This window comes from Berghia stephanieae, chromosome 1 (genome assembly GCF_034508935.2).
Source record: "Berghia stephanieae isolate SIO BIC M18660-M18661 chromosome 1, UCSD_Bste_1.3, whole genome shotgun sequence".
Classification (NCBI taxonomy): domain Eukaryota; kingdom Metazoa; phylum Mollusca; class Gastropoda; order Nudibranchia; family Aeolidiidae; genus Berghia; species Berghia stephanieae.
The window spans coordinates 60016737-60043497 of NC_088360.1; the positions used below are offsets into that span (position 1 = coordinate 60016737).

General features: G+C 34.7%; 1 protein-coding gene across 3 annotated transcripts in view; it reads right to left on the reverse strand.

The window, feature by feature from the left end:
• The window catches only part of LOC144978584 (uridine-cytidine kinase-like 1), a 43397-nt gene that overhangs the window by 3121 nt on the left and 13515 nt on the right, over positions 1 to 26761 (reverse strand). For 2 of the 3 annotated variants that reach the window (XM_078924861.1, XM_078924872.1), the window contains 5 exons: positions 26369 to 26487; positions 24199 to 24292; positions 21106 to 21168; positions 12421 to 12543; positions 9677 to 9842 (listed from right to left, as the gene is read on the reverse strand). In XM_078924861.1, coding sequence (XP_078780987.1) covers positions 9677 to 9842; positions 12421 to 12543; positions 21106 to 21168; positions 24199 to 24292; positions 26369 to 26487 — 565 coding nt within the window. The remainder of the gene's footprint in view (positions 1 to 9676; positions 9843 to 12420; positions 12544 to 21105; positions 21169 to 24198; positions 24293 to 26368; positions 26488 to 26761) is intronic. The other variant, XR_013646544.1, reaches the window with a different exon arrangement.

The following is a 26761-nucleotide window of genomic DNA, read 5'->3' on the forward strand; positions in this document are numbered from 1 at the left end:
AACATAAAATATCATGGTTTCTTATATTATATATTACACCTTCTAGTGTATATTTATTCTTAATAATAGAGATATAACTTACTTTATGGAATTTTTAATGAATTGTCCTTTCCTTAAAACCATACTGTATCCCAGTGGTTACGGATGTTACAAATAAGACTAAAGTATCTTTAATAAATTTAAATTGTTAAACATTGTAAAAACAAAGGTAAAAAGAGTAAACCAAGTAGTGGTACTGGTGGTAGGGGTGATGGTGTTAGTGGTTGTAGCAGTAGTGATGGTAGGGATGATGATGTGGTGGTGGTTGTAGTTGTAGTCGTAGGATGATGATGTGGTGGTATATCTAGTAGTAGTGGTGGTGGTAGGGATGATGATGATGTGGTCGTTGTAGTAGTAGTGGTGGTGGTAGGGATGATGAGTTGGTGGTTATAGTAGTAGTGGTGATAGGGATGATAAAGTGGTGGCGGTTAGAGTAGGTGTAGGGATGATGATGTGGTGGTGGTTGTAGTGGTAGTGGTGGAAGGGATGATGATGTGATGGCAGTGATGGTAGGGATGATGATGTGATGGTGGTTGTAGTAGTAGTGGTGCTAGGGATGATGATGTGGTGGTTTTAGTTGTAGTAGTAGTGGTGAAAGGGATGATGGTGTGTTGGTGGTTGTAGTAGTGGTGGTAGGGATGATGAAGTGGTGGTGGTTGTAGTAGATTTAGGGATGATGATGATGTGGCGGTTGTAGTAGTAGTGGTCTTAGGGATGATGGTGTGGTGGTGGTTGCAGTAGTAGTTGTGGTAGGAATGATTGTGTGGTGGTGGTTGTAGTAGTTGTCGTAGGGATGATGATGTGGTGGTGGTTGTAGTACTTGTGGTAGGGATGATGATGTGGTGGTGGTTGTAGTAGTTGTGGTAGGGATGATGTTGTGGTGGTGGTGGTTGTAGTAGTGGTGGTCTTAGGGATGATGGTGTGGTGGTGGTTGTAGAAATTGTGGTAGGGATGATGATGTGCTGATGGTTGTAGTAGTAGTGGTGGAAAGGACGATGATGTATGTGTGGTGGTCGTAGTAGCAATAGTAGGTAGGAATAATGATGTGGCGGTGGTTGTGTAGTAGTAGTGGTGGTAGGGATGATGATGGGGTGGTAGGGATAATGATGGGGTGGTGGTTGTAGTTGTAGCGGTAGTAGGGATGATAATGTGGTAGTAGTTGTAGTAGTAGTGGTAGGGCTGATGATGTGGTGGTGGTTGTAGTTGTAGAGGTGGAAGGGATGATGCGGTGGTAGTCGTAGTAGTAGTAGTAGTGGTGATAGGAATGATGATGTGGTGGTTGTTGTAGTGGTGTTGGTGTAGTAGTGGTAACAGTAGTGGTAGAAGGGATGTTGATGTAGGGGTTGTGGTGAGTCTTTCTTATTCATTAAAAAAATTGAAAAAGGCGGAATTATGATGGTGAAACCACCATTTAGGCAGAAATTCACCTTTAGGCGGAAGATTCTCAGCCCTGCAAATTAAGGTGTTTATTACATGAGATTTATTTCGAATTGATCTTGCATTAAAATACACAAAACTCGTCCTGTTACTGTAGTCAAATCAATTATTCAATAATTTATTATTGTCACCATCATCATATTGAGAGGGATTCATAGACCAGATGAAATGGTTGTTGGACTATGGTGATTTGTTTTAATAGTAGTAAAACCAAAGCTAGAGGTGCCTAAATGAGCCAATAAAATGGAGATAAAAAAATAAAGTGAGTAGATGTGACTCATATATAAGGGAACAACACAAAACAAACAACGTTTCGGCCCTTGGCCTTCGTCAGGAGACAGTAAACACAAACACAAATATGTAAATTTACAAAATATCACATTTTGTCAAATGTGGAAATAAAGTTAATGTGAGGAAAGGGCGTCGAGTGAGTGTGGATGCAAGAAGTGGCGCGAGATAAGGAGAGAGAGAGGGGGGGGGGGAAAGAGAGAGAAAGAATGAGAGAGAGAGAGAGAGAGAGGGAATGGAGAGGATATGTATATGTTTGTGTATGTGTGTCTGTGTGCGTATGTCTGTGTATGTGTATATATAGTAAAAGTAACTACAAAAAGGTCTTTAAAATGGGGATGGGGGTGAGAGAGCGATTGATTGGGTGGTCAGTATATTATACCAAATATATATAAATGAACAAAATGAGAGGAAGAGAGATAGGTAGATAGAAGGAGAGAGAGAGAAAGAAATAGAGAGAGAGAGAGAGAGAGAGAGAGAGAGAGAGAGAGAGAGAGAGAGAGTAGATAGAAGAAAATGATAGATAGATAGATAGATAGATAGATAGATAGATAGATAGATAGATAGATAGATAGATAGATAGATAGATAGATAGATAGATAGAAAGGGAGAGAGGATGTAAGTTTCCGTGAGTGGTCGGTCTAAGACTGGTAGAAGGAGTTAGTGTGTAGGTAGGTATGTATTAAGGGGAGGGGCGACACCTGAAACTATTTTCAAGAATAATGGCTATATCCAATATCTTTTTATATTGGGACATTGCCTATGACCAATGGATTCGAACCATGTGATTTATTTCGGTGGGCGTGTCCGGTTGCCATGGTGACGGCCGCCATCTTGGATTTTACTCTTCTCTGGGTGCTATTTTTAAAAGTTACTTTCTCAATAAGTTTCCATGGAATTTTCTTGAAATTTTGCATGTGGTATTTTTGTATATTATAAAAAAAAATACAGAGCATTTTAAAAATATTTTTAATAGATTTTTATTTATAAATTTTTTTAAAAAATAATTTTTCGGTATGATAGAAATCATGTTTTTTGACATAAAAATGTCAATTTTTCAAAAAATAATAAAGATATTTAAAATTCCTTCTGTATGATTTTAGATAATCACCATAGCTCTAGACATGCAAAGTTTTAAACAAATTGATTGATAAATGACAAAATAAGATAAAAAAGATTGTTAAAAAATGTCATTTTGAGAAAAACGAGATCAAAGATAACAATAAATGAAAATAATAAGACAAAACGGTACAACCAGCTCAAAACATACCAGCACCGTATGAGGGTCCCCCGTGTTCTTTTTCTGCCTCCCTCTGGGCTTTTTCACGGGTCTGAGCTTTCATTTTGCCTCTTTTTTTTCTCTTTATGTTGAGCAACCCTTATGCTTTGGTCAAGTCTTTTTGACTCTGCTTCCTGACTCAACATCTGGGAGTGTTCTCCCAGTCCACCGATGCTCAAAGACACTTTCAGGGATGTTATTTCTGTTGGACCAAAATTATACTCTGCACCAAACTCAACTTTTTTCAGGGAATGGAAGTATGTTTTATGGCATCTTGACCAAACAGAATTATGAAACCTTTCGTTTGGATTTTGTGCTGTCTTCATCTCACAAAAAAATCATATACAGGCTTCAAGTGCTCATGAAGCAAATCAAAATTCAAAGGTGTATGTAGACGCTGCTTGTGTCAACAGGATACACATGGGCAGCAATATATTTTTTATAAAAGCATATGGAGTCCGGTTCAGGAGGACAATACCTATGTTGAGGGAAGTCATTGGTGGAATAACCGTGGTAAAGACCGGCAAGAATAGCCCATCTCATTTCTTTCCGCTGCGGCATTGCTTGGAATCGCTTTATCATAATACTACTATCACACACCCAATTCCAATCAAAGATTTGTGGCCACGGATCAACCATGAGCCATCATAACTTTCTTGCTTTCTTGATTTTGTAGCAAATAATTGTTGCCAACGTTTGGATTTTTTGGTCACTTTAGGTATATTTATAATAATCCAGTAAAAATTGGAAATATTTAGAGATAATTAACGTGAATACGTGTCAAAATTTGATAAAACAATTGATCAATCGAATGTAAACAAATCGTAGTAAAAGTAATAGTAATAGAGGCGAACTTTCACCCTGACTCAACATCCAATCCCTGGCGCGGAGTCGGAGGTCGAGAACAAGGTCAGCCAATCAGATCGCACCATTCGTGATCACGTTGTATTTACCTGACAACTTGACCTCTTATCAGCTGTTTGACACACAATCTTTGTTCACGACTAACAGTTTCTAAACCCCTCCCCTGCCCATATTGTGATATTTATGAGACTGAAACCTTGTCAACTAGACGGGCAAAGAGTAGACTAAACTATCGATATCAAAATCTACAACATCGATATGTATTATAATGCTTTTCAGCCCTATTATTTTCAGTTGAATTCTCACAAAAAATTGAAAAGTTTGGTATTTTCATGTCGACTTCCATGTTTATGAAAGACGATTTACAAACTTTATATTATCCAAATCACCTTCTCAGTGCTGAAAATATGTGAAAAAATGATTGTTCTTTTATAATAAATAAAAAACTGAAATTGTATATTTTGACCCAAAAATCGATATTTCAGGTGTCGCCCCTCCCCTTAAGGTAAGACTCGTCCATCGCACTCAGTGCCCTCTCCCTCTCACCGTCCCATCCCCACTTGACCATCTCCAACTCTACCAGTTTTAATTTCTTCATTCGGGTTGCATAAGCCCAATCTATTTGTGTTTATTTCTTTCTCCAATCCTGCGGATATACGAATCCATCATCATTCATTCGATAAGTTTCATTTTCATATTTACTTCCTTTCCCTTTCTCACCTCTTTCATTTTCTTCTAATAAAAAGATCCCCCCCCCCCCCCCCCCCCAATTTTTTTTTTCTTTTCTTCTCCCGATATTAAGTCTCTCCAAATTACGTTAAAATTACAAATATTCTTTCTTACCTGTTCCTCCGCCTTCATCTCTACATTAATACATACCTACCTACACACTAACTCCTTCTACCAGTCTTAGACCGACCACTCACGGAAACTTACATCCTCTCTCCCTTTCTCTCTCTCTCTCTCTCTCTCTCTCTCTCTCTCTATCTATCTCTCTCTCTCTCTCTCTCTCTCTCTCTCTCTCTCTCTCTCTCTCTCTCTCTCTCTCTCTCTCTCTATTTCTTTCTCTCTCTCTCCTTCTATCTACCTATCTCTCTTCCTCTCATTTTGTTCATTTATATATATTTGGTATAATATACTGACCACCCAATCAATCGCTCTCTCACCCCCATCCCCATTTAAAAAACCTTTTTGTAGTTACTTTTACTATATATACACATACACAGACATATGCACACAGACACACATACACAAACATACATATCCTCTCCATTCCCTCTCTCTCTCTCTCTCTCATTCTTTCTCTCTCTTCCCCCCCCCTCTCTCTCTCTCCTTATCTCGCGCCACTTCTTGCATCCACACTCACTCGACGCCCTTTCCTCACATTAACTTTATTTCCACATTTGACAAAATGTGATATTTTGTAAATTTACATATTTGTGTTTGTGTTTACTGTCTCCTGACGAAGGCCAAGGGCCGAAACGTTGTTTGTTTTGTGTTGTTCCCTTATATATGAGTCACATCTACTCACTTTATTTTTTTATCTCCATTTAATAGTAGTCAGTGTCAGAGGGGGTAAAGATCTATGGGTAAGGGTGGACGGCCGTCCTTACTATGACAGTAGTAGGAATTAAAAGAACAGTGTTCATATAAATTCCAGATGTTTTATAATCAATAAGTAGGATAAACATAAATGTTTGTTTGACACAGGGTGACTAAAATTTCAGGAAAGATCAAGTAAAAATATGTTAACATGGTGTCTTGTGTAGATAAATGAAAGTGGTAAAATTAAAATTTTTTCACAATTATGACAGGCTCTAATGTTCAAATATCTATATATACAGGGTCCCCAGTCAAATCTTTAAAAAAAATTTCAAGACCTCTATCAGCAGACCAATCAGAATTGCAACAAAATTCTTTGGATTTCTCAAGCAATACTGATTTACAAGTGAGCCAACACCAAATCATTCACCTGATCTCCTTAAATGATTCCATATTTGTCTTGAGCATGCCCAATACTAATGATTAACAAGTTTGTCGACAAATTGTTATATTATGAACCATAGTGACTAACTCATGAAGCCCAAGTGCTATACTTTATAAACACCAAACACATCTATACATATTTACACAACTATTTACAGTCCTTGAAATATTTCTCCTTAATTTGCTTAGAAATTGAGGAAATCAGATCCTCCTTTCCTTTGACAATTTTCTTAACGCATTTGCAAAGGTGAAATAAATCCCAACTGCTTGTTCACTCCAGTAACTTTCTTTGCTTTGTCAGATTTTTCCCTTTCCTTCCATACATAGGAAGCACTTTCCAATAACTCCAATTTTCTATTCTTTGGACCACAATCTACTCTTTCTTTAAAACATTTAACAGATGTCAGCCAAATAAAAAAATCATGAGACAATAGGTATGTGCTGTCATCCAACTCAAAAAAACAAAAAACAATAAACGAAAAGGTTCTCCGATAAAATAGAAACTGATTACCAGACGTATTGTTTATAATAATGTAAAAAAAAAAAAAAAAAAAGAATTTTATTTTTTGTTTGCTCGCTGTTTATAATTCAATAATCACTTATATTTTTCAGACTAAATTTTCTTTGATATCATGTATAAACATTATCAAGGTTGATTTCTCTTCTTGAAGTAAAGCATATATATAATAATTTTCCCACAAAACCACCCGCTGAAAAGATCACTCAAAAAAAAACTTTTAAAAAACCCAAAAAAATCACGTTCAACAAGGTCATTTTCATCTATTGTTGGGAGACACCTGATTTGGCCTCCAATGTCACATAGCTCCCAAACTGGTATATCAGTTAAGAGGGAGTTTGGGATAAAAATAAGGGAGATGTGGATAGAATAAGGGAGGCTGCAGTTTCACTGCAGGCTGGGTTGGGAAAAAAATGGGAAGAAATCAGGATCATTGCAATGATTTGTAAAGGGAAATAACCTTGATAAAGTTTATCTTTATAAGCAATTCATTTTCTGATTGAAGTTTTCTTTGTAAAGATTTGATTAAATTTTGTTTTCACAATCTCTATAACAAAAAGTGAAAGTATGAATAAGATATGAGAACATTGAAAATATAATCCACGCTTACATGCATATTTTAAGGCAAATCATCAAAACAACATGAAAAGTATTAGTGAAAAAAGGATATCATATTTACAAGTGGCATCTAATAAAGAAATGGTTATAAAAAATCAACCAAAGTTTGCCCTCACACACTGGTACACTTGAACCAGCAAATTCCCAACTCCCTTCCCCCCCCCCCCCCCCCCCCTCACTGATAAGTCACATATTGAATGATATAGAAAAATCAAAACTATTACATAAAAATTAGTCCAGAATACAAGCACAAAGTCACAATACTGAGAAAACAACCGCCGACCAGGTCGTGTGTTACAATACTAATTAAAAATTGAACATTTTTGTCAGAGGTGACTTTAAAAAATAATTTAAATCATACCTCATACACTCTTCTTCATCCAAATAATTTTATGGACAGATATCTTAAACTAGGTACTCCAAACCCAGTGAAAATTTGTTGACTGGGATGAAAATTACCCAACTTCAACAAAAAAAATCGTAAAAGGAACGCACGGCACAATCTAATAAGTCTTTAATTTCACACCAAAGAACATTCTTAGCCTTCATTATTTTGAATGCAACTTCATGTACACTGAGGTCCGCTTATATCTGCGTTAAGATAAACTCTCACTTAAAATAAACTCTGAGGCCAGTCCTGATTGTTCTGCCTAATCATTAGATTTAACGTCTAATAAACCGTCAGTCACAATCTGGATAAGATAACTCATTAATCTGGATCTGCACACTGGACTGGATAGACAGGGAGTCTCTCAAATCACTCCCCCCCCCCCCCTCCCCATCCCATCTTTTAGTCTCTCACAGAGCATACATTCACTTCACAATGAAGAATCAACACCAGCTAATTAGTTGATGTGTAGTGTGTGCAAAGAATTACTGAAATACACACGTGTGGGTTTGTGCCTTGGTCATAGCACACTTGAGACTATGGGTGGACAAAGGCCCTTTCCTCCCCATTGTCTCATTCACACCATGCACATCTCCACTGCGTAGTAGTTGTGCCTACCCTGCCCCCCCCCCCCCCCCCCCCCCCAACACTACATCCTCACGTGCTCGTATCAAAGTTTGCCAATCAGTATAAACGATGACGCACTCATGGGACAAATGATGATAGCGTCTCAACTCGTCCATTCTCACTCTGCCTTTCCAAGCATTTAGATCATCTCATGCCTCTTTCATGCAGACTTGCCAAATTGAAAACTTCAAATTTAGTAATTTTTTATGACAAATTGAAAACTTCAAATTTAGTAATTTTTATGTCAATTTTTTAGTAATTTGACAAGGAAATTAGTCATTTCTGAAATCGTGTATGAACAACCATAATTTGACATTGATGATCACTTCAACATTACATCTTCAAGCTTATGCGCTGTCGAAATGCTTTATTATTAATATTATTATTATCATCATCATTATTATTATTATTATTATTATTATTATTATTATTATTATTATTATTATTATTATTATTATTATTATTATTATTATTATTATTATTATTATTATATTTTTATTAGTATTATTATTACATTATTGTAGTTTTTTTAATATTATCATCATCATCATCATTAACATTATTTTTATTATTATTATTATAATTATTATTATTATCATTATTATAGTAGTAGTAGCAGTTGTAGTAGTAGTAGTAGTAATAATAATAGTAGTAGTAGTAGCAGTAGTAGTAGTAGTAGTAGTAGTAGTAGTAGTAGTAGTAGTAGTAGTAGTAGTAGTAGTAGTAGTAGTAGTTATTATTATTATTATTATTATTATTATTATTATTATTATTATTATTATTAATATTATTGTTATTATTATTATTATTATTCAAGTATTACTGAGAATTAAAAATTCGTAATTTTCCATACAACTTTGTATTTTTGTAATTGCATCAGAAATTTGTCTAAAATTCGTAAAATTACTAAAAATTCGTAAGATTCGGCTGGTATGTGCATGGGAATGATTGTGCTGACTACTTTTAATCACTCTTAGTTTAGTTTAGTCAAGCTTTACAGAACCTAGGCTGTCTTTCTGGAGACAAGTAATTATTAAAGGAGGATAACTAATAGATTAAACAAATGTTTGTGTTGCTGAAGGGTTGTTCCCATGAGTTTTGGATAAGATAAACATTGGATAAGATAAACTTATTTTCTGGTCCCCGGGAGATTATCTTAAGCGGACTGCAGTGTATGTGGTTGTTTATTTTGTTTGATGAGACATTGAGTGATGTAAAGGGGTAGGAAGTGAAAATGCATTGAGGAAAATTTATGGACTTTGAGGGTGGTTTTCTTCTAAATCTGATAACTTAAAGACGGTCAACTGTAATAAGCTATAAATGGCCTTATTTTAAATATTTAAGCGACCCTTTCAAATGATATCAGCCTCTTGACCATGTGATACCTGAAAGCATTATCAGTATTGTAGATAGTTCCTTTTTATCCTTTTTTTTTTTTTACATTTAAAGCTTAATTTTTCTACTTTTACCACTCGAGTTTTGGGAAACCTCACATTGCTCAAAGTTTTGAAAATCACAGCAGTGTTTACGATGATTTATAAAAGTTATGCACATTAGCGAGGCCAAACACACCAAGGAGAAAAGGTCCAAGAGTAGAACAGACAGACAGAAAAGTTGGGATATAAACTTATACCTGACTCTGCCATCAACAATGAACACAAAGTGATCTTTTCCTCAGCCACATCATGGTCCAACAACACACGGATGGCCATCATAGCAGCAGCACCAGTTGCTACAGTGGCATCCAAGAGGAAAATGTACTGGTCTTTGATGTCTTTGGGTAGTCTGGTATAATGCAACTGTTCGCACAGAGAAAAGGTGTGAAACATTTTTTCCATTAGTCATTAGTACTAAAGCTTGATTAATTTTGCTTTCCTTTAGATGATCAAAACACTGAACTACTTTGTTATACTAGTCGAAATTGCTTTGTTCTACTTATTCTTAAATACAAAAATAAGCAGATGAAAACTCCATTATGGGAGCAATTTGCATTCCTTTGTGAAAATAAATCACTTTTGAGTAATCCTGCTTCGAACTGTTAATGTCTGTTAGATATATTTTTATATTATAATTCAATCTTCATCTTACATTTCCTTTGCTGTCATTTAGCTTCGATTTTGGTGAAAACAACAAATAAAATTAGAGGATGCTGTGAGCGAGTGGGCAGGCATTAAAAAAGGCGTTCCACAAGGATCAATTCTTGGACCATTACTTTTTAACATTTTTATAAAGGATATATTTTACTTTATCAGAGAGGGAAAATTATATAATTATGCTGACGATAATACCCTGTCATATTCTCATTCAAATTTTGATATGCTTTTAAAAACTATTGAAAATGAAAGCGAAATTCTTATCAAGTGGTTCGAAATAAATTGCATGCAAGCAAACCCGGACAAATTCCAGGCAATTGCAGTAGGTACAAAAACACACACAAAGAAACCCACGTTCCATATTGGAACTGCATGTGAAGAAGTTGTAAAATTACTAGGGATCGACATAGACTACCAACTAAAATTTGATTTACACATTAAAACCATCTGCCGTAAAGCTTCTCAGCAATTAAAAAGGCTTGGAAAATACCTTTCAAAATTGAACAAGTTAACAATATTTCACTCTTTTGTATTGTCAAATTTCAATTTCTGTCCACTAGCTTGGCATTTCTGTTCTAAAACAAATTGTGATAAACTTGAAAAGATACAAGAGCACTGCGTTTTATTTATGAAGATCCTACGACCAATTACTTTCAAAGGCCAAAGTCCCCTCCCTACAAATAAGACGAATGAGAACAATTGCTTTGGAAACGTTAAAAATTTTATACAAAATTGCTCCTCCTTGTCTATCTGATATGGTCATTTTGAAAAATAACAGATACAATTTTAGATATTCAAACCTCCTTGATATTCCAAGGGTCAGAACAACGTCTTATGGCAAAAGATCTTTCAGATATTCTGCTGCTGTGCTTTGGAATGAACTTCAAGAGCACATCAGGAAAATTTCAAATTTTAATGTTTTCAAAAATCATATCCTCTCATGGAATGGCCAGCCATGCAAATGTAATATTTGTAATTAATCTAACCGTACATTATATATATATATATATATATATATATATATATATATATATATATATATATATATTTATTTATATTATATATATAATATTATATATATATATTATATATATATATATATAATTATGTTACTTTTCTTTGTGTGTCATGATTGGAATCTTGATGAGGAATGTTTTAAAGGAAAATGTATTACTATGTATTTTTATGCACTATGTGTTATAACCTATGTCGGTCAAAGGCTTCTATTAGCCTGACTACATTATCTATGAAACATTTTTAAAATGCCGACAATAAATAAATATTTGAATTGAATTGAATTGAATTGACTGAGTGATGAGATAATGATAAGAGATCTAAGTAACACAAAGTCAAAAGCGAAATATGTCAGATTTTATTTCAGCTGGGCACAAAATATATTTTTTCTGTATTGATTTTTACAGATGTCTATAAACCTGTTCATTCCTTCAAAACAATCATTTTTATTTTTCACCAGTCAAACCATACGTGAATAAGTCACAGACAGGAGGTGGCATAGAAATACAAATTCCCAAAGAAAGCTTTCATAGGTAAGAGCTATTGAATATGGCATATTATATAAATGTTAATTCATTAGTTACTTCGTTTTTGATTTTGTTTTTAAGGGTTTTACGGTGCTTGCAACACATTTAGGTCATATCAGTGCCATTAAAAATGAAGAAAATAGGATAATAAAAAATTTCTAGAATTACAATTACAGCACCCAAGAAAAAGTAAGACAAAGGAGAATTAGTTCAAATAGGGAACAGATGTAGATTCCAAGAGCATACTATCAGTGTACTTAGTTTTAGATCACCTAAATGTCTTATCCTGACACATTCACAGGATCCAACTCAGAGGAATACAATCAAATGTTTACAATATATGTTCAAAAAAAATATATATGACTATCAATACATTACAGAGAGATGATTTTCAAGGGAAAAAAAATCACATCCCAAATTTAACACAATAAATTTGTTTCCCTCTCAGCCAAGGACCAGGACAAAACCAAGTATTCCCATTCCAAGACAGAAAGCAACTCAGAAATCAGATATAGGGGGGATAGAAAACACAGCAAGTGACATCCTACCCAGCACGGGAGGCCAAAGACCCTCCTCAGCATTAGCTACTTCCCTAACCTCCATACCGTTGAATCTCAAGATATTCCACTTTCTTTCATCTTTCCTTCTTCCCCATTTCCTTGTTTACAGTATTTAAAAAATTGCTCATCTGAGATTTCTCCAGGAAATTTGAAGATACAAAATAAATAGTTACAACATCTAACCTCAGGATCTCCAGTCTCCATATTGGTCTGAATAAGAATTTTGCCAACACTGATATCCTTGCAGACTTCACAAAGTGCCTGTTCCATTGTCTCACCAGCTCGTAAAATTGACACACCTGCAATCTTTTATTAAAAAGATAAATGTTGTAATCAAAATTTTTAATACATGTAAATTCGACTAAGCTCATTTTAAGTTTGTTGGTTACAATTCCTATTTCAATATTGGCAACGCCAGAAACTGGGAAACCTTATGTCAAAAAGGGTGGAAAATACATTAGTCCAACGGTCAAATCAAAAGCATAACCGCTCTTCTCTTTAGACATAACTCTTTGTCAATTTTTTAAAGAATTGTCCTTCCCAAATGACAATTTTAAAGGCCTGCAATATGACTTTTTTTTTAATGCGACATCAAATTACATATCGGTTCTTACTATTATTAAATGCTGCCTATAATTTCAATCAAACAAAGCTAAAAAAAAAAAATTTGAAAAGTAAATTTAAAATAAGTCTTTGAATATGTGTTTCCTAAGTTGATTGTCATTTCTTTTTGTAATATATCATCTATCTAAACATATCATGAAGATAGAAATAGAGAAATAGGGAGAGAGAGAAAGAGAGAAGAGAGAGAGAGAGAGAGAGAGAGAGAGAGAGAGAAAGAGGAGAAGAGAGAGAGAGAGAGAGAGAAGAGAGAGAGAGAGAGAGAGAGAGAGAGAGAGAGAGAGAGAATGGCAGACAAACAAAGAGACTGAAAGACAGACAGTCACAAAGAGAGACTACTCTGCCAGAATTCTTTATGAATTAATTTAAAAGAAGTTGTGATTAATTCTTTGTTTTAAATAAATAAATAAATATATAAATCAAATCAAATTCTAAAAATAAATAAATAAATAGACAAGAAATAAATGAAAAAAAAAAACAATTTTTAAAAAACGACCTAAATAAGATTGCCAATTGCAATATTATGCTTGAGCTACAGAGGAGAAAAAAAAACCTCCCAAATTATTTGCTCCATCCCCTTCTCTTTGGACCATTTACTCATCCATCCAAGACCACCATTGACCATGTCTCTTTTGACAGTTGGTGCCAACTTGTCCAGGTTGATGTCATACAAATGAGAGTGACAAAACATTTCATGCAACAGAGCACAGATATCAAATTGTGACAAGAAACATGCTGACAATTTTTCCTTTTTCTGCAGAAAACCCCCTTGCAGCCTCAGCTTTCATCACAGAAAATCTTTGAGACCGCAAAATCAGCGACAAATTTCTGAAGAATTCCAAAATACCAGAAATTTGCAAAAGATTATCATCACTGCTTTATGCAACGTCCTTTTGGACTGTGACCCAAAGCTTGATGACATATAAGGTGGCAGCCAAGAGATGTCATTGGGCTGGATAAGGAGGTTGTCAACTGCCTGTGCTCCACCTATTAAAGTGAAGGGCCTAAGTAAATAAGTGTTGATGACAGAGTCTTAATCTTTGAAAATGGTGCTGTGCAATATTTTATACTTTATAACCAAAAAAATAAAAAATGGACAGATTGAAAATCAATTTATCCAATCATAATACAATATACAGTCCAAGCCGGTATTGGGAACGCCACTTAATTGGGACAGTCACTTGACTGGGACAATTCTTTGGGCACAGAATTTTTTGCTATATGTTATTTTTCCAATTCTCTGCCGCTTAACTGGGACGGTCTGCTGCTAAATGGGGACACATTTGTGGGGGCATTGTCTTCAATCATTTAAAACGATGGTTCATAAAATGCAAATTTGTCTAACAGGATGGTGAACCAGGTGTGTGGTCCTACCGTTCATCACAGAGGTGTAAACAATAGAATTTATCTGTATCCCGTGATAATGGTCTAGTGCGACAGCCAATCAGGTGTGTGGCTGTCACCACCAAATGGTTTGTATGTGCAATGAGACAAATGGGTAGGCTATGCATTCTAATCTGTTGCTTACTTATGCAACCGTTATGAGTGGCATATTTGCTAACTGATCTGTGCAGCTCTTAGAGGTAGATTAAGGTGTTGTTCGTTTTTCATTAAGATGTGAAATGTCACTGATAAACGTTGTTGCATTAACTGACATGCTAAGTGATTAAGCCGAGATTCAAACATTGATGAAGGCAGTCAGTATAAACTCACCACATTGATCAACAATGCCAATCTTACAAAAATCCTTGGGCCTCAATATGGCTCTAATTCAAGGCAAAATATGGGACACAGCGATTTCGTGTATGCTATATTTAAAAATTCATTACAAAGCTGTTTATCAATGAATATGGCTGAAAGTTGGCACACAATTAGTAAAGAGGTCATTTTAGATTATGTCACACAACAAAATTCATGTGATTACCAGAGGACCGTTAAAAATTGATGTTTACTCTTCGGAGTAAAATATTTCTAAAACTACCAATTTGCAATTCAATGAGTGAGAAGAGGAGACAGCCCCCCCCCCCCCCCCCCCCCCCCATCCCTCTCCCCATCGCTCGATACGAAAATGACATCAGCGAGGAAAGGCTGCCAGATGGCCAGACTTCCACCTGACCAAATTTTACTTCAAAAGTGGCTAAATAGAAACTCACATGGTTTCACCACTAAGACTGACCCCTTAAAAACAAAAATTGAATTTAACAAACAAAAAATTGAATAGACTAAGATTAAGTCACTGAGACAAAAATAAATGAATAAAATTTAATAAAAGAAACAAAATTCTATCTTTGGCAACACACGTGGCCATCTGGCAGCCGTGAACACGAGTCTGCGGACGAACGGAAACTCTTGCATGCTTTTTAGGCATTTTTTTCAATGTTACGTCATAGGGGTGTTGACCTTGTCAGCTACCGCAATTTGTTTTAATAATCAAGTTGATAACTCGACTTTTTAACACTCTTCATACCCTTTGAAATAGACTTGTCCAATTTCTCTTTTCCTCACAGAAGATTAACACATACACACACACACACTCTCTCTCTCTCTCTCTCTCTCTCTCTCTCTCTCTCTCTCTCTCTCTCTCTCTCTCTCTCTCTCTCTTCTATTTATATATAATTATATATTATTATATATATATATATAATATATATATTATATAATATATATATATAATTATATATATATATATATATTATATATATATGAGCCAAGGTCAAAAGGTGCCCGCCTGATACTAGTGTTAAGAAAATTTGATTTTTACTTAATTATGGGCTGTTTTCATTGGGTTAATGCTTGTAATCAATTGATAATATGAAGAAGAGATAAAATGAGATAAAATGAGCTCAACATACTCTTAAAAAGTTGGTGTTACTTGTGACCTTTGGTGTCATCAAACACAGCACAATACTAAGGCTCGACACGAAACTTTAAAGCTCATGTTTAATGTTTATAAAATGTTTTATTATGAGAAAAAAGCATAGATTTACTATCTGAACTCAAATCTTGGAGTAAATGTATACCGTTTTACCGATATTTAGGTTTATTGGTTTTGGTGTCATTTGTCACAAGCAACACGACATGCGTGAACACGTGGAAGTTTGTTTCGTTAAATGGCGATTCGCAATTTTGATCCACCCTTCTTACCAGTCTTTGAAGTGCAGCACTTTCATTTGCCTTTCCAGCGTGGCTCCAGGCAGAAAAGGTAAGTTGAACTTTGGTGTCATCGCTATTTTACATTGTCACAAGCAACACTTTATATTGGATATTACAAAGTGCCACCAAAAAACTTATGTTTTCAGCTGTTATTCTATTTACAAATCTGATATTATGACATCTCACATAAGACTGTGATTTTGACACAATTAAATATTTCCTTGTAATTCTAATTTTTTATGTTTCAGGGTTGTATCAATCAAGAAAAAGACAAAACTCAAGCTTTTGACTAATCCAGATAAATAAAAGGGTTGTCAAGAAATTTGATTTGATTTACTATTAACACACTAAATTACTACAAACTAGCAGATTTGAGCAGTAGGGCGGATGTTACGGTATGGTTACATGAATTCATTACCATGGCTGATATTTATCTAGTGTTTGTGTGACTTCTGGTACTTTTTGTGACCATTGGTGTCATTGCTTAAAATGTCACAGGTGACACTTAAGTTTGAAGTTTCTAAAGTATTTCTGTTTTCATGTTCTTCAAAGCTTGAAATGTCATTGAATTACATTTTAACAGGCTATATTACATGTGTTCAGTTGCTATTCTTGATTTATTGAGGCAAAATTGCGTTCTAGTGCCGATTTTGACCAAAGTAATAGCAACAATGGTATTACTAATTTCTAAGTATATTTCCAATTTAGAAGTATTTGGTTTCTTAAAATATTATTGAATTTCATTTTAGAGTAGGTTATTGTGCTTTTTTGACTGAAAATAATGATATATTATGGACAAAAGTGTGATTTGGTGTTGCTTGTGACATAAGTAATGGTGTCACCGGTCTTATGTCACAAGTCACATTCAGATGCTCTAATTTCCATGTATATTTTTATTTTTGAAGTCTTTGGTTTCTGAAATATTATTAAATTCCATATTTAACTGTGGTTATTACACTGGTTTGACTGAAATTAATGATATATTGTCGAAATTGAAATTTGGTATTGCTTGTGACATAAGTAATGGTGTCATCGGTCTAATGTCACAAGTGACACAATGTCGCTAAATAAGATATGCTTTGGTCACATTATTTCCCAACATTTTATTCCAAAAGTTTCTGAACATTGCTGGTAATAAACATATGCAATATTGTTGTTGCTGTTAATGTACAAACATTTTTATGAAATAATATATTTGCATTCTATGTTGCTTGTGACCGATGACACCAAAAAGCAACATTTTCTCCAATAGTTGGTAATATTATTGTACTATGATTGTTGTTGATTGTGTCTTTTTGTCTATAACTTACTAAATAAAGTTTGATACTCAACAAAAATCCTTTGGTTATTGAGTTTTTTTGTCTCATTTTGGTGTCACTGGTCACAGGTGACACCAGCAACCTATAGGTATTGTTGATGATATTATGCTGCGTTAGACCTTAAAGTTATCTAAAGGGTCTTTGATTCATAAAGTACAGGGTTTTTGCTACATATATATATAAACATAAATAGACTATTATGTCACATTTATTTTGAGAAAAAAAATTGGCACCTTTTGACCTTGGCTCATATATATATATATATATATATATATATATATATATATATATATATATATATATATATATATATATATATATATATATATATATATATTATAATATATTGAATCGTGTTTGATACAAATATGGTACGAAAAGTGCTCGACATGTAGTAATGGAGCGAATTATTATTTAAAATATTTACCACAATGTTTGGGACAGTCTACATCAATGTTTCAGGCTTAATTTGCCATGAGTCCTGACGATGGCAAATTAAGCCTGAAACATTGATGTAGACTGTCCCAAACATTGTGGTAAATATTTTAAATAATATATATATATATATATATATATATCTCAAATAAATACCCAAAATAACATAAGTAATGGTCTCACGGGACTTTTCTGATTGATCATAATCTAGCAGGTATTTTTCGTACCATTACTATGGGTTGTAGACACAAAATTATACTTGGGAAATGTTCCAAATGACCAATATGTATATTTTTAAACAAAATTATGGTTGACCCTAGCCATACAGCTCTAAAACTATACAAGTTAGAACTCTTCTGATGTCTTCATCATATTTTCTGATAAATTTGCCATAAAATTGCCAAGTTTCAATCTCTAATTCTATATATTAAGCAAGATACAGCCACAAGCCAGAAAAAAATGCAGAAAAAGCATCCCATATTTTCCGGGTTTTGTCTCTGGGATCATCCAAATAAATGACACCTTTGAAACTGCATTACTTTCTTTATTTATGAATGGAAATTCAAAATTCAAAACGATTTTTACTCAGTGGAGATAGTGCTTTGATTTAAGTGTATATTTCCCACAAAACTAGAAAAAAATGTTCACGGTCATTGCTACATTGATATCCAACCATCCATTCTACATATCTTGGCCAAATCATCAATGAACATGGCTTCATCAATAAGAAAAGACTATACAATCTGGATAAATGCAAAAAGGACTACAGTAAATCTGAAAAATTTATAAATTTCATAGCCGCTGCTTAATTTTTGGACAATTTGTCAGTAGCCAAGCTGTCCCAATAAACTGACGTGGACAATATATTTAGAGAATTACTGATGTCTCAGAAAGAATAATTTCATACAAATTGTGAAAAATTCCCATCAATTTGGAAGTAATGTGATTCTAAAACTACAATACAAACTCATGGATATGAAAGTAATTGCCTCTGTATCTAGAAAACACAAGAAAATTTAAATATAATTCTTCTCCTCCTGTTTTTCGTTTCCCCTTTTTTTTTTTTGTTCATGTTTTTTTTTTTTAAACAACCAATTAAGTTCCTTGTCTTTGGTTCCGAGTTATTGAAATGCCTTCGAGAATTTTCGAAACATTAAAAAATATAAGCTCATATATACAGAAACATAAAGCCTTATTGCATACAGAGCTCAAAGTATAGATGTGCCTGGTTTTGTTTGTTTGTTTTTGTTTTGATTTTTTCTTTCAAGACCTTTTGATATTCATTCTTCTTCTTCTTCTAGGTTCCATGCCTGGTCCAGGCTTCGGATACTGCATGAATTATCTCTCTCCATTCCTCCCTGTCTCTTGCTTTTTCAAACAGCTCTTGGATTGTTAGGTTGGTGAAGCCCTTCAGTTGGTCTATGAGTGTTTTTCTTTGTCTCCCCCGGGCGCGTTTACCAGGTATTTTTCCACAACTTGCCAGGTATTCATTCTTATCTTTCCTTACTATGTGTCCGAAAAAGGATAGTTGTCGATCCACTATTAAGGGCATTAGTTTCCTTTGTTGGTATGTTTGTTTTAGCACTTCTTCGTTCGTTTTGTGTGCAGTATACGATATTCTCTGCATCCTTCTCAAGCACCACATTTCAAAAGCTTCAATGTTCTTTTGTGTTTCTGCATTTGTAGTCCAGCTTTCGCATCCGTATAACAAGATTGGCCACACGTAGCACTTCAAGACTCGGAATCTAATCCCGAACGACATCTGTTTGTTTTTCAAAATGTTTCCCAGGTCCATGAAGGCCTGTTTGGCTTGAGTTATTCTTGCTCGTATGTCTCGGTTACATCTTCCATCTGTTGTCACTATTGAACCTAGGTATTTAAAACTTTCTACGTTGGTAAGTTGCTCGCCGTGAATCGTTATATTGCAGGTGTTGTTGTTTTCGGGGTTTTTCTGTATTACCATGCATTCCGTTTTGGTGATATTCACTTCCATTCCCTTGGCTTCACTATCTACTACCACTTTGTCAACAATCTTTTGAAGTTGGATTTCTGATGTTGCAATGAGTACCGTATCGTCTGCGTATCTTATATTATTTATGTTGTGACCTCCTACTTTTATTCCCTCCATATTATTTATGCCCCTCATGATTGTTTCTTGGTATAGATTAAACAGATCTGGTGAGGCAACACACCCTTGACGGACTCCTTTCTTAATAGGAATGGAATTTCCTGTAGAGTTTCCGATTTTGATAGATGCCTGCTGGGTGTAGTATAATGTTTGCATGAGTCTGAGGTCTTTCTCATCAGCGCCAATGGAGTGCAGTTGTTTTAGTATTTCTTCGTGGCGTACTCTATCAAAAGCTTTTTTGTAGTCGACAAAACAGAGGTATAGTGGGGTCTGAACCTGTATAGCTCTTTCACTTAAAACACGGAGGAGGTATATTGCGTTCCTTGTCCCTCTGTCAGGTTGGAATCCATATTGTTCTTCTGCGATTTCGGGGTTAATCTTATTCCTTAGCCTGTTGATAATTATACGCAACAGTATTTTGTTGATGTGGCTTATTAAACTTATAGTTCTAAAATTTTCGCATCTGACTGCACCTGCTTTCTTTGGTATTGCTATGAAAATAGAGTTACAGAGATCTTCTGGAATTTTCCCAGTATTGTATATATTGTTGAATAATATGTGAAGTTCATCAATTGCTAGATCTCCAAGGCTTTTTAATACCTCTACAGATATTTCATCAGGGCCTGTTGCTTTACCATCCCTCATTCGTTCCATGGCATGTTCAATTTCACTTTTGGTGATGTTTGGTCCGCTTAATGGTTCTTTGAATTTCAGTGGTGGTTCATTTCTATTTGGATCATTGTACAGTTCGCCTATGTATTCTACCCATCGGCTTTCTATATGTTGTTCTTCAAATAGCAGTTCCCCTTGTTTGTTTTGGATACAACTTCCTGCTGCTTTGCTTTTCCTTTTCCCTGATAGTTCTTTTATTCATTAAACAGAATTAAATTCTAACAATTCTATTTAAAAAAACAACATAGAAATCCATTGCAGGTGAACCGTGGATGTACTTGTTTTTGTTTGGGTTTTTTGTTTTTACTTTTAAATTATTTAACTTATTCATTATTAATCAGTGTAAAATTCTGACCACTCCATTCATAAAAAAACCTAACAGCTTAGTAGGGGTTTAAAAATCATATAGTATTATGAATAATTTCATACAATGAACTTCAGGTTAGCATACATTTCATCTTTAGGTTTTTAAAAATATAAAAAGAGTGATCATGAATTTGATTTTCGAGGTAACTTCTCATCTATGATATATATTCTTACTTTTTCCACAGCTTGTCTCCTGCCCTTATATGGAATACCTTGAGGTGTCTCAACATCAACATCCTTCAGAAATAAGAATAAAAATATAAACAATTCTATCAGATATGTTCTGCATTTCCAACTTTCTCCCATTCAATATCATAATACAGTATAAACCGATTAAACCAAAATTGTCTGAACTGAAAAGACCACTAAACCAAAAAGAAATCAAAATGTTGTCATTTTAACCTCTTTATTCGTTAATCAAGTATTGATAAACCGAAGGCAACTAAGTCACTTTGCTCAAACTATCTTTAAACCGAAAAGAAATTGCCTAATAACTGAATAAGCTAAGAAAAAAAACTGATAACCGAACAAAATTCCCATTAACACTGAAACCCAATGTGCTCTCTTGTACCCATTCAACACTCCTCACAAACCTCTGCTGAAACCCTCTCCACTTCACCACCAACCTGCCCACACTAACCCACAACTCATTATTATTCATCTCTGTGGCCTCTCTTCTCCACCACTCACTTCCACTTCACCACCAATCCCATCCCGACCACACAAGTCCATTCTTACTTCATGGTGAGAACACAATGTGCTGATTGAAAGCAGTAATGTTATAACTCAATAAAGATGACATTGGGAGTCGTGACACTTTCGCACCTACAACCACTACGCTTGTTTGTGTGCACATATACGTACACAACAAGATATGAAGTGAATAGAAAAGTGCCAGAAGACAATAGAGAATAAAAAATTTTCGCGGCGGTGGTGGGGTTTGAACCTGCGACCTTATTGGTACGACAACTCCGCCTGGCAGGTGAGAGCGTGGCTCTACCGTGTGAGCTATCCACGAACACAAAAAAATATTCGTTTCAAACTCAAAGTCATTACTAGATCCCTCTCTCACCCACTTCTTGAGACCGCCGATTCGTTCGTACACCACCATCGCGAATAATTTTGACCAGCAGTTAAGCTTAATAGCCAATATTCTCAACACAAACATATAACATAGAAACGATTGAGACATTGAGTATGCTCCGGTGTATGGGGTGAATTTTTTTAATTCAGAAAAGTGAGTGGAGCAGGCACTTATGTTGGTAACAACAAGATATGAAGTGAATAGAAAAGTGCCAGAAGACAATAGAGAATAAAAAAATTTTTCGCGGCGGTGGTGGGGTTTGAACCTGCGACCTTATTGGTACGACAACTCCGCCTGGCAGGTGAGAGCGTGGCTCTACCGTGTGAGCTATCCACGAACACAAAAAAATATTCGTTTCAAACTCAAAGTCATTACTAGATCCCTCTCTCACCCACTTCTTGAGACCGCCGATTCGTTCGTACACCACCATCGCGAATAATTTTGACCAGCAGTTAAGCTTAATAGCCAATATTCTCAACACAAACATATAACATAGAAACGATTGAGACATTGAGTATGCTCCGGTGTATGGGGTGAATTTTTTTAATTCAGAAAAGTGAGTGGAGCAGGCACTTATGTTGGTAACAACAAGATATGAAGTGAATAGAAAAGTGCCAGAAGACAATAGAGAATAAAAAATTTTCGCGGCGGTGGTGGGGTTTGAACCTGCGACCTTATTGGTACGACAACTCCGCCTGGCAGGTGAGAGCGTGGCTCTACCGTGTGAGCTATCCACGAACACAAAAAAATATTCGTTTCAAACTCAAAGTCATTACTAGATCCCTCTCTCACCCACTTCTTGAGACCGCCGATTCGTTCGTACACCACCATCGCGAATAATTTTGACCAGCAGTTAAGCTTAATAGCCAATATTCTCAACACAAACATATAACATAGAAACGATTGAGACATTGAGTATGCTCCGGTGTATGGGGTGAATTTTTTAAAAATTTTTTTGTGTTCGTGGATAGCTCACACGGTAGAGCCACGCTCTCACCTGCCAGGCGGAGTTGTCGTACCAATAAGGTCGCAGGTTCAAACCCCACCACCGCCGCGAAAATTTTTTATTCTCTATTGTCTTCTGGCACTATTCTATTCACTTCATATCTTGTTGTTACCAACATAAGTGCCTGCTCCACTCACTTTTCTGAATTAAAAAAATTCACCCCATACACCGGAGCATACTCAATGTCTCAATCGTTTCTATGTTATATGTTTGTGTTGAGAATATTGGCTATTAAGCTTAACTGCTGGTCAAAATTATTCGCGATGGTGGTGTACGAACGAATCGGCGGTCTCAAGAAGTGGGTGAGAGAGGATCTAGTAATGACTTTGAGTTTGAAACGAATATTTTTTTGTGTTCGTGGATAGCTCACACGGTAGAGCCACGCTCTCACCTGCCAGGCGGAGTTGTCGTACCAATAAGGTCGCAGGTTCAAACCCCACCACCGCCGCGAAAATTTTTTATTCTCTATTGTCTTCTGGCACTTTTCTATTCACTTCATATCTTGTTGTTACCAACATAAGTGCCTGCTCCACTCACTTTTCTGAATATACGTACACACTAACATCCCCCTCCCCACACATACACACACACACTCACACAAACACACTACACTACTTCAGCCACAAAGTCACACAGTTGAAGAATTTAGTGTGATGCATTGCGTGTGGCAGTGGGATGACTGATGGCAATGAATTAATAATACCCCTGGAAAATCATGATAACTTATTGAGGTTTCCCTAAACCAAAATATGTTTAAACTGAAAAATAGATTACCAAATCCCTTGAATTTCAGTTTAACCGGTTTTTACGGTAATTAGCATACCTGGCATCGAACACCAGAACAATTAGCCTTTAATCTCATATCATCTGGTCTTTAATTTATAAAAAAAAAAATAAGGATAAGAAAAATGATGCATAAAATATGGCAGTTCAAATAGATCATGAACTTAAAAATGTTGATAAAACATTAATGTGACACTAGTGCTGTTGAAGTCCTAATAACAAACTGATAAACAAATAAAAAATATTGTCTAAAATCACAGATATAGCACATCAGATATCATTTTTATTTTGAAATAAGGTCTTCTTCAGTTCATCAATTATACTCAACAAAATTTTTAATTGTGAAGTAATATTGGCATATTAAAACAAATAATAAATAAAAAGCGATAATTACATTGTAAGGTAGTAGGGATAGAGCAAACTCGAACAGTAATCTCATGAGGCGTTTGGAATAAAAAATAAATTCATCTCTAGATATTTCTTTGTCTCTGAGGGAAGAAAAAGAAAAGATGACGTGGTATTAATTATAAATCTAAATAAAAAAGTTTTATAATAGTGTCATAGTAAAATATTGATCATTTTAATAAACAAAGAATTGAATCCCCTCTAGGAGAATTAATGTTACAATCAACAGACTTTTAATAATGACCACAATTTTGTTTGTTTGTTGCTTTAGGTCTCTTCCAACACAATTGAGGTTATATGAGAGACCGCTGAAACAAAAAAACAAGCAATCTAACAAAAATAGTACAAATGTAAATCAAAATCATAACCTAAAGATATCATAAGCTAAATTATAAATAACCAAGAACAAACAGGCAGAGATTTACAGAAAAAAAATATCCCCTGTCAAAAATACAATCACAAACCAAAGAAGCAGGATAGGCTAGTAAAGAGAAGAAGAAACGACATCACTATCGGATCGTACACCCATGCGAACATCATAGGTATATGATTCAAGGGTGATGCTCCCATCCAACCACCCGCAATGACCACATTAACAAATAAACAAATTCTAAAATAAAAAGAAGAAGAAGAGAAGACAACGAAGAAGAAATAAAAAACAAACTCAAACCATAAAAGTAAATGTAAAATATAATTTCTAAAATTCTGACACACTAACAACGCTCTTATAAATGTATCATGAATAAAGTGTTTTAAATGACTGTGAATTTATCAGCATAGTGGTAGTAGGGCTAAATGGTTGTCTGAAGGCAGGGACCAATCAAAATGCTTAGGGATGAAACGATGCAAACAATGAACAATTCAAATGTAAACCCTTTGTCCGCATAGAAATTGTCTAAACATATAAACAGAATGTAGTGTGCAATCCTTGTTGGATAGAGTCTGAATGATATGAAAGCCTAGTGTGCCGAGAGGAGCGTAGGGGTAAAGCTATTTGACTCTTGATTGGAAGTTCCTGGATTCAAATCCCAACAGGGACTTTTTTTTTCCTTCTATCTATGTTTTTTTTTTTTACTTCCTTTATTCTTTAAAGTTAATTTATTGATTTGTTTTTTTTTTACTTCCTTTATTCTTTAAAGTTAATTTATTGATTTGTTTATATATTATTGATCTTTTAATTATTATCATTCTTTAATTTTCTTCATTTTTTTTTCTTTCATGAAATGTCATTATCATTTTCATCAATATAATTTTACCATGATTTATAAGAATAAAAATTTTAAAAATAAAATAATATAATAATAATAATAATAATAATAATAATAATAATAATAATAATAATAATAATAATAATAATAATAATAATAATAATAATAATAATAATAATAATAATAATAACAATAAAAATAATTATTATTATTATTCTCAGGCAAATAAAGATTATTGTTGTCGCAATAGTAAACTTATGAAAATCATTACAATTATGGCCAAAATGGCGTAGCAGGTAACACTAATACCTGCCTATTTGTAGGTCTCGTGATACGAGCTCATTGTTGTAATGTATTTTCAATCCAAAGCATAACATTGCCCTTTACAAAAAATCTGAAGGAGGGAGGGAGGGAGGGAGAGAGAGAGAGAGAGAGAGAGAGAGAGAGAGAGAGAGAGAGAGAGAGAGAGAGAGAGAGAGAGAGAGAGAGGAAGAGAGAGAGAGAGAGAGAGAGAAAGAGAGAGAGAGAGAGAGAGAGAGAGAGAGAGAGAGAGAGAGAGAGAGAGAGAGAGAGAGAGAGAGAATTGTTTGTGTACTGGGAGAAGAACCTAGAGTGATAGAAATTGCGAGGTTTTTTTAATAATAGAAAACAACAACAAAAACAACAAACTAAAATTCAGACTCAACTTCTCAGTGTGCCAAATTATCTAGTGATAATAGACACCCAAATGTCAGGTGTCGAAATATCTGGTGACAAAATACACCCGAATTTCGGGTGTCGAATTACACTCCCTTTTTTTTAATTCTAAAGGTGAACAAACCATTAGCAGTTTTCAAATCAAAGAGTATTATTACAATGAATATAATATTCTGCTATTTTTGAAGGAGGCAATTGGAAAGAGAAGGTAAAAATGCATTAAGGGATATAATAATAATCTTTTATAAGACATACCGAATGAAAGAATGTATTCCCTTGACTTGCGGCGTTTCTTCTAAGATGTGTAGTGTGTCTGGCATTGGCTGACCATTATGGCAGGATTTGGCCATTTTGTTTCGTAGTTGAAAACCCCTCTGGACATATCAAATCAAAAAAAAAAATTATGAAAACGATAACATATAAAATATAGTTTAACTTTTATATTAAATTTGTGTAAAGCGCCTCCACTAAATGTGCTCAAATATAAAAATAAAAAAATATCTATGCTTCAAATTTGAACTTTTAATGGTGATTTCGAATTGTATAAAATCTCAAACGGCTCATCTTCATGAGTGAAAGTGGATATCATGGGAAATAGAAGAACTTGATTACATTCACAAAAAAGTTTTTAAAACCTTGATTCTTCCG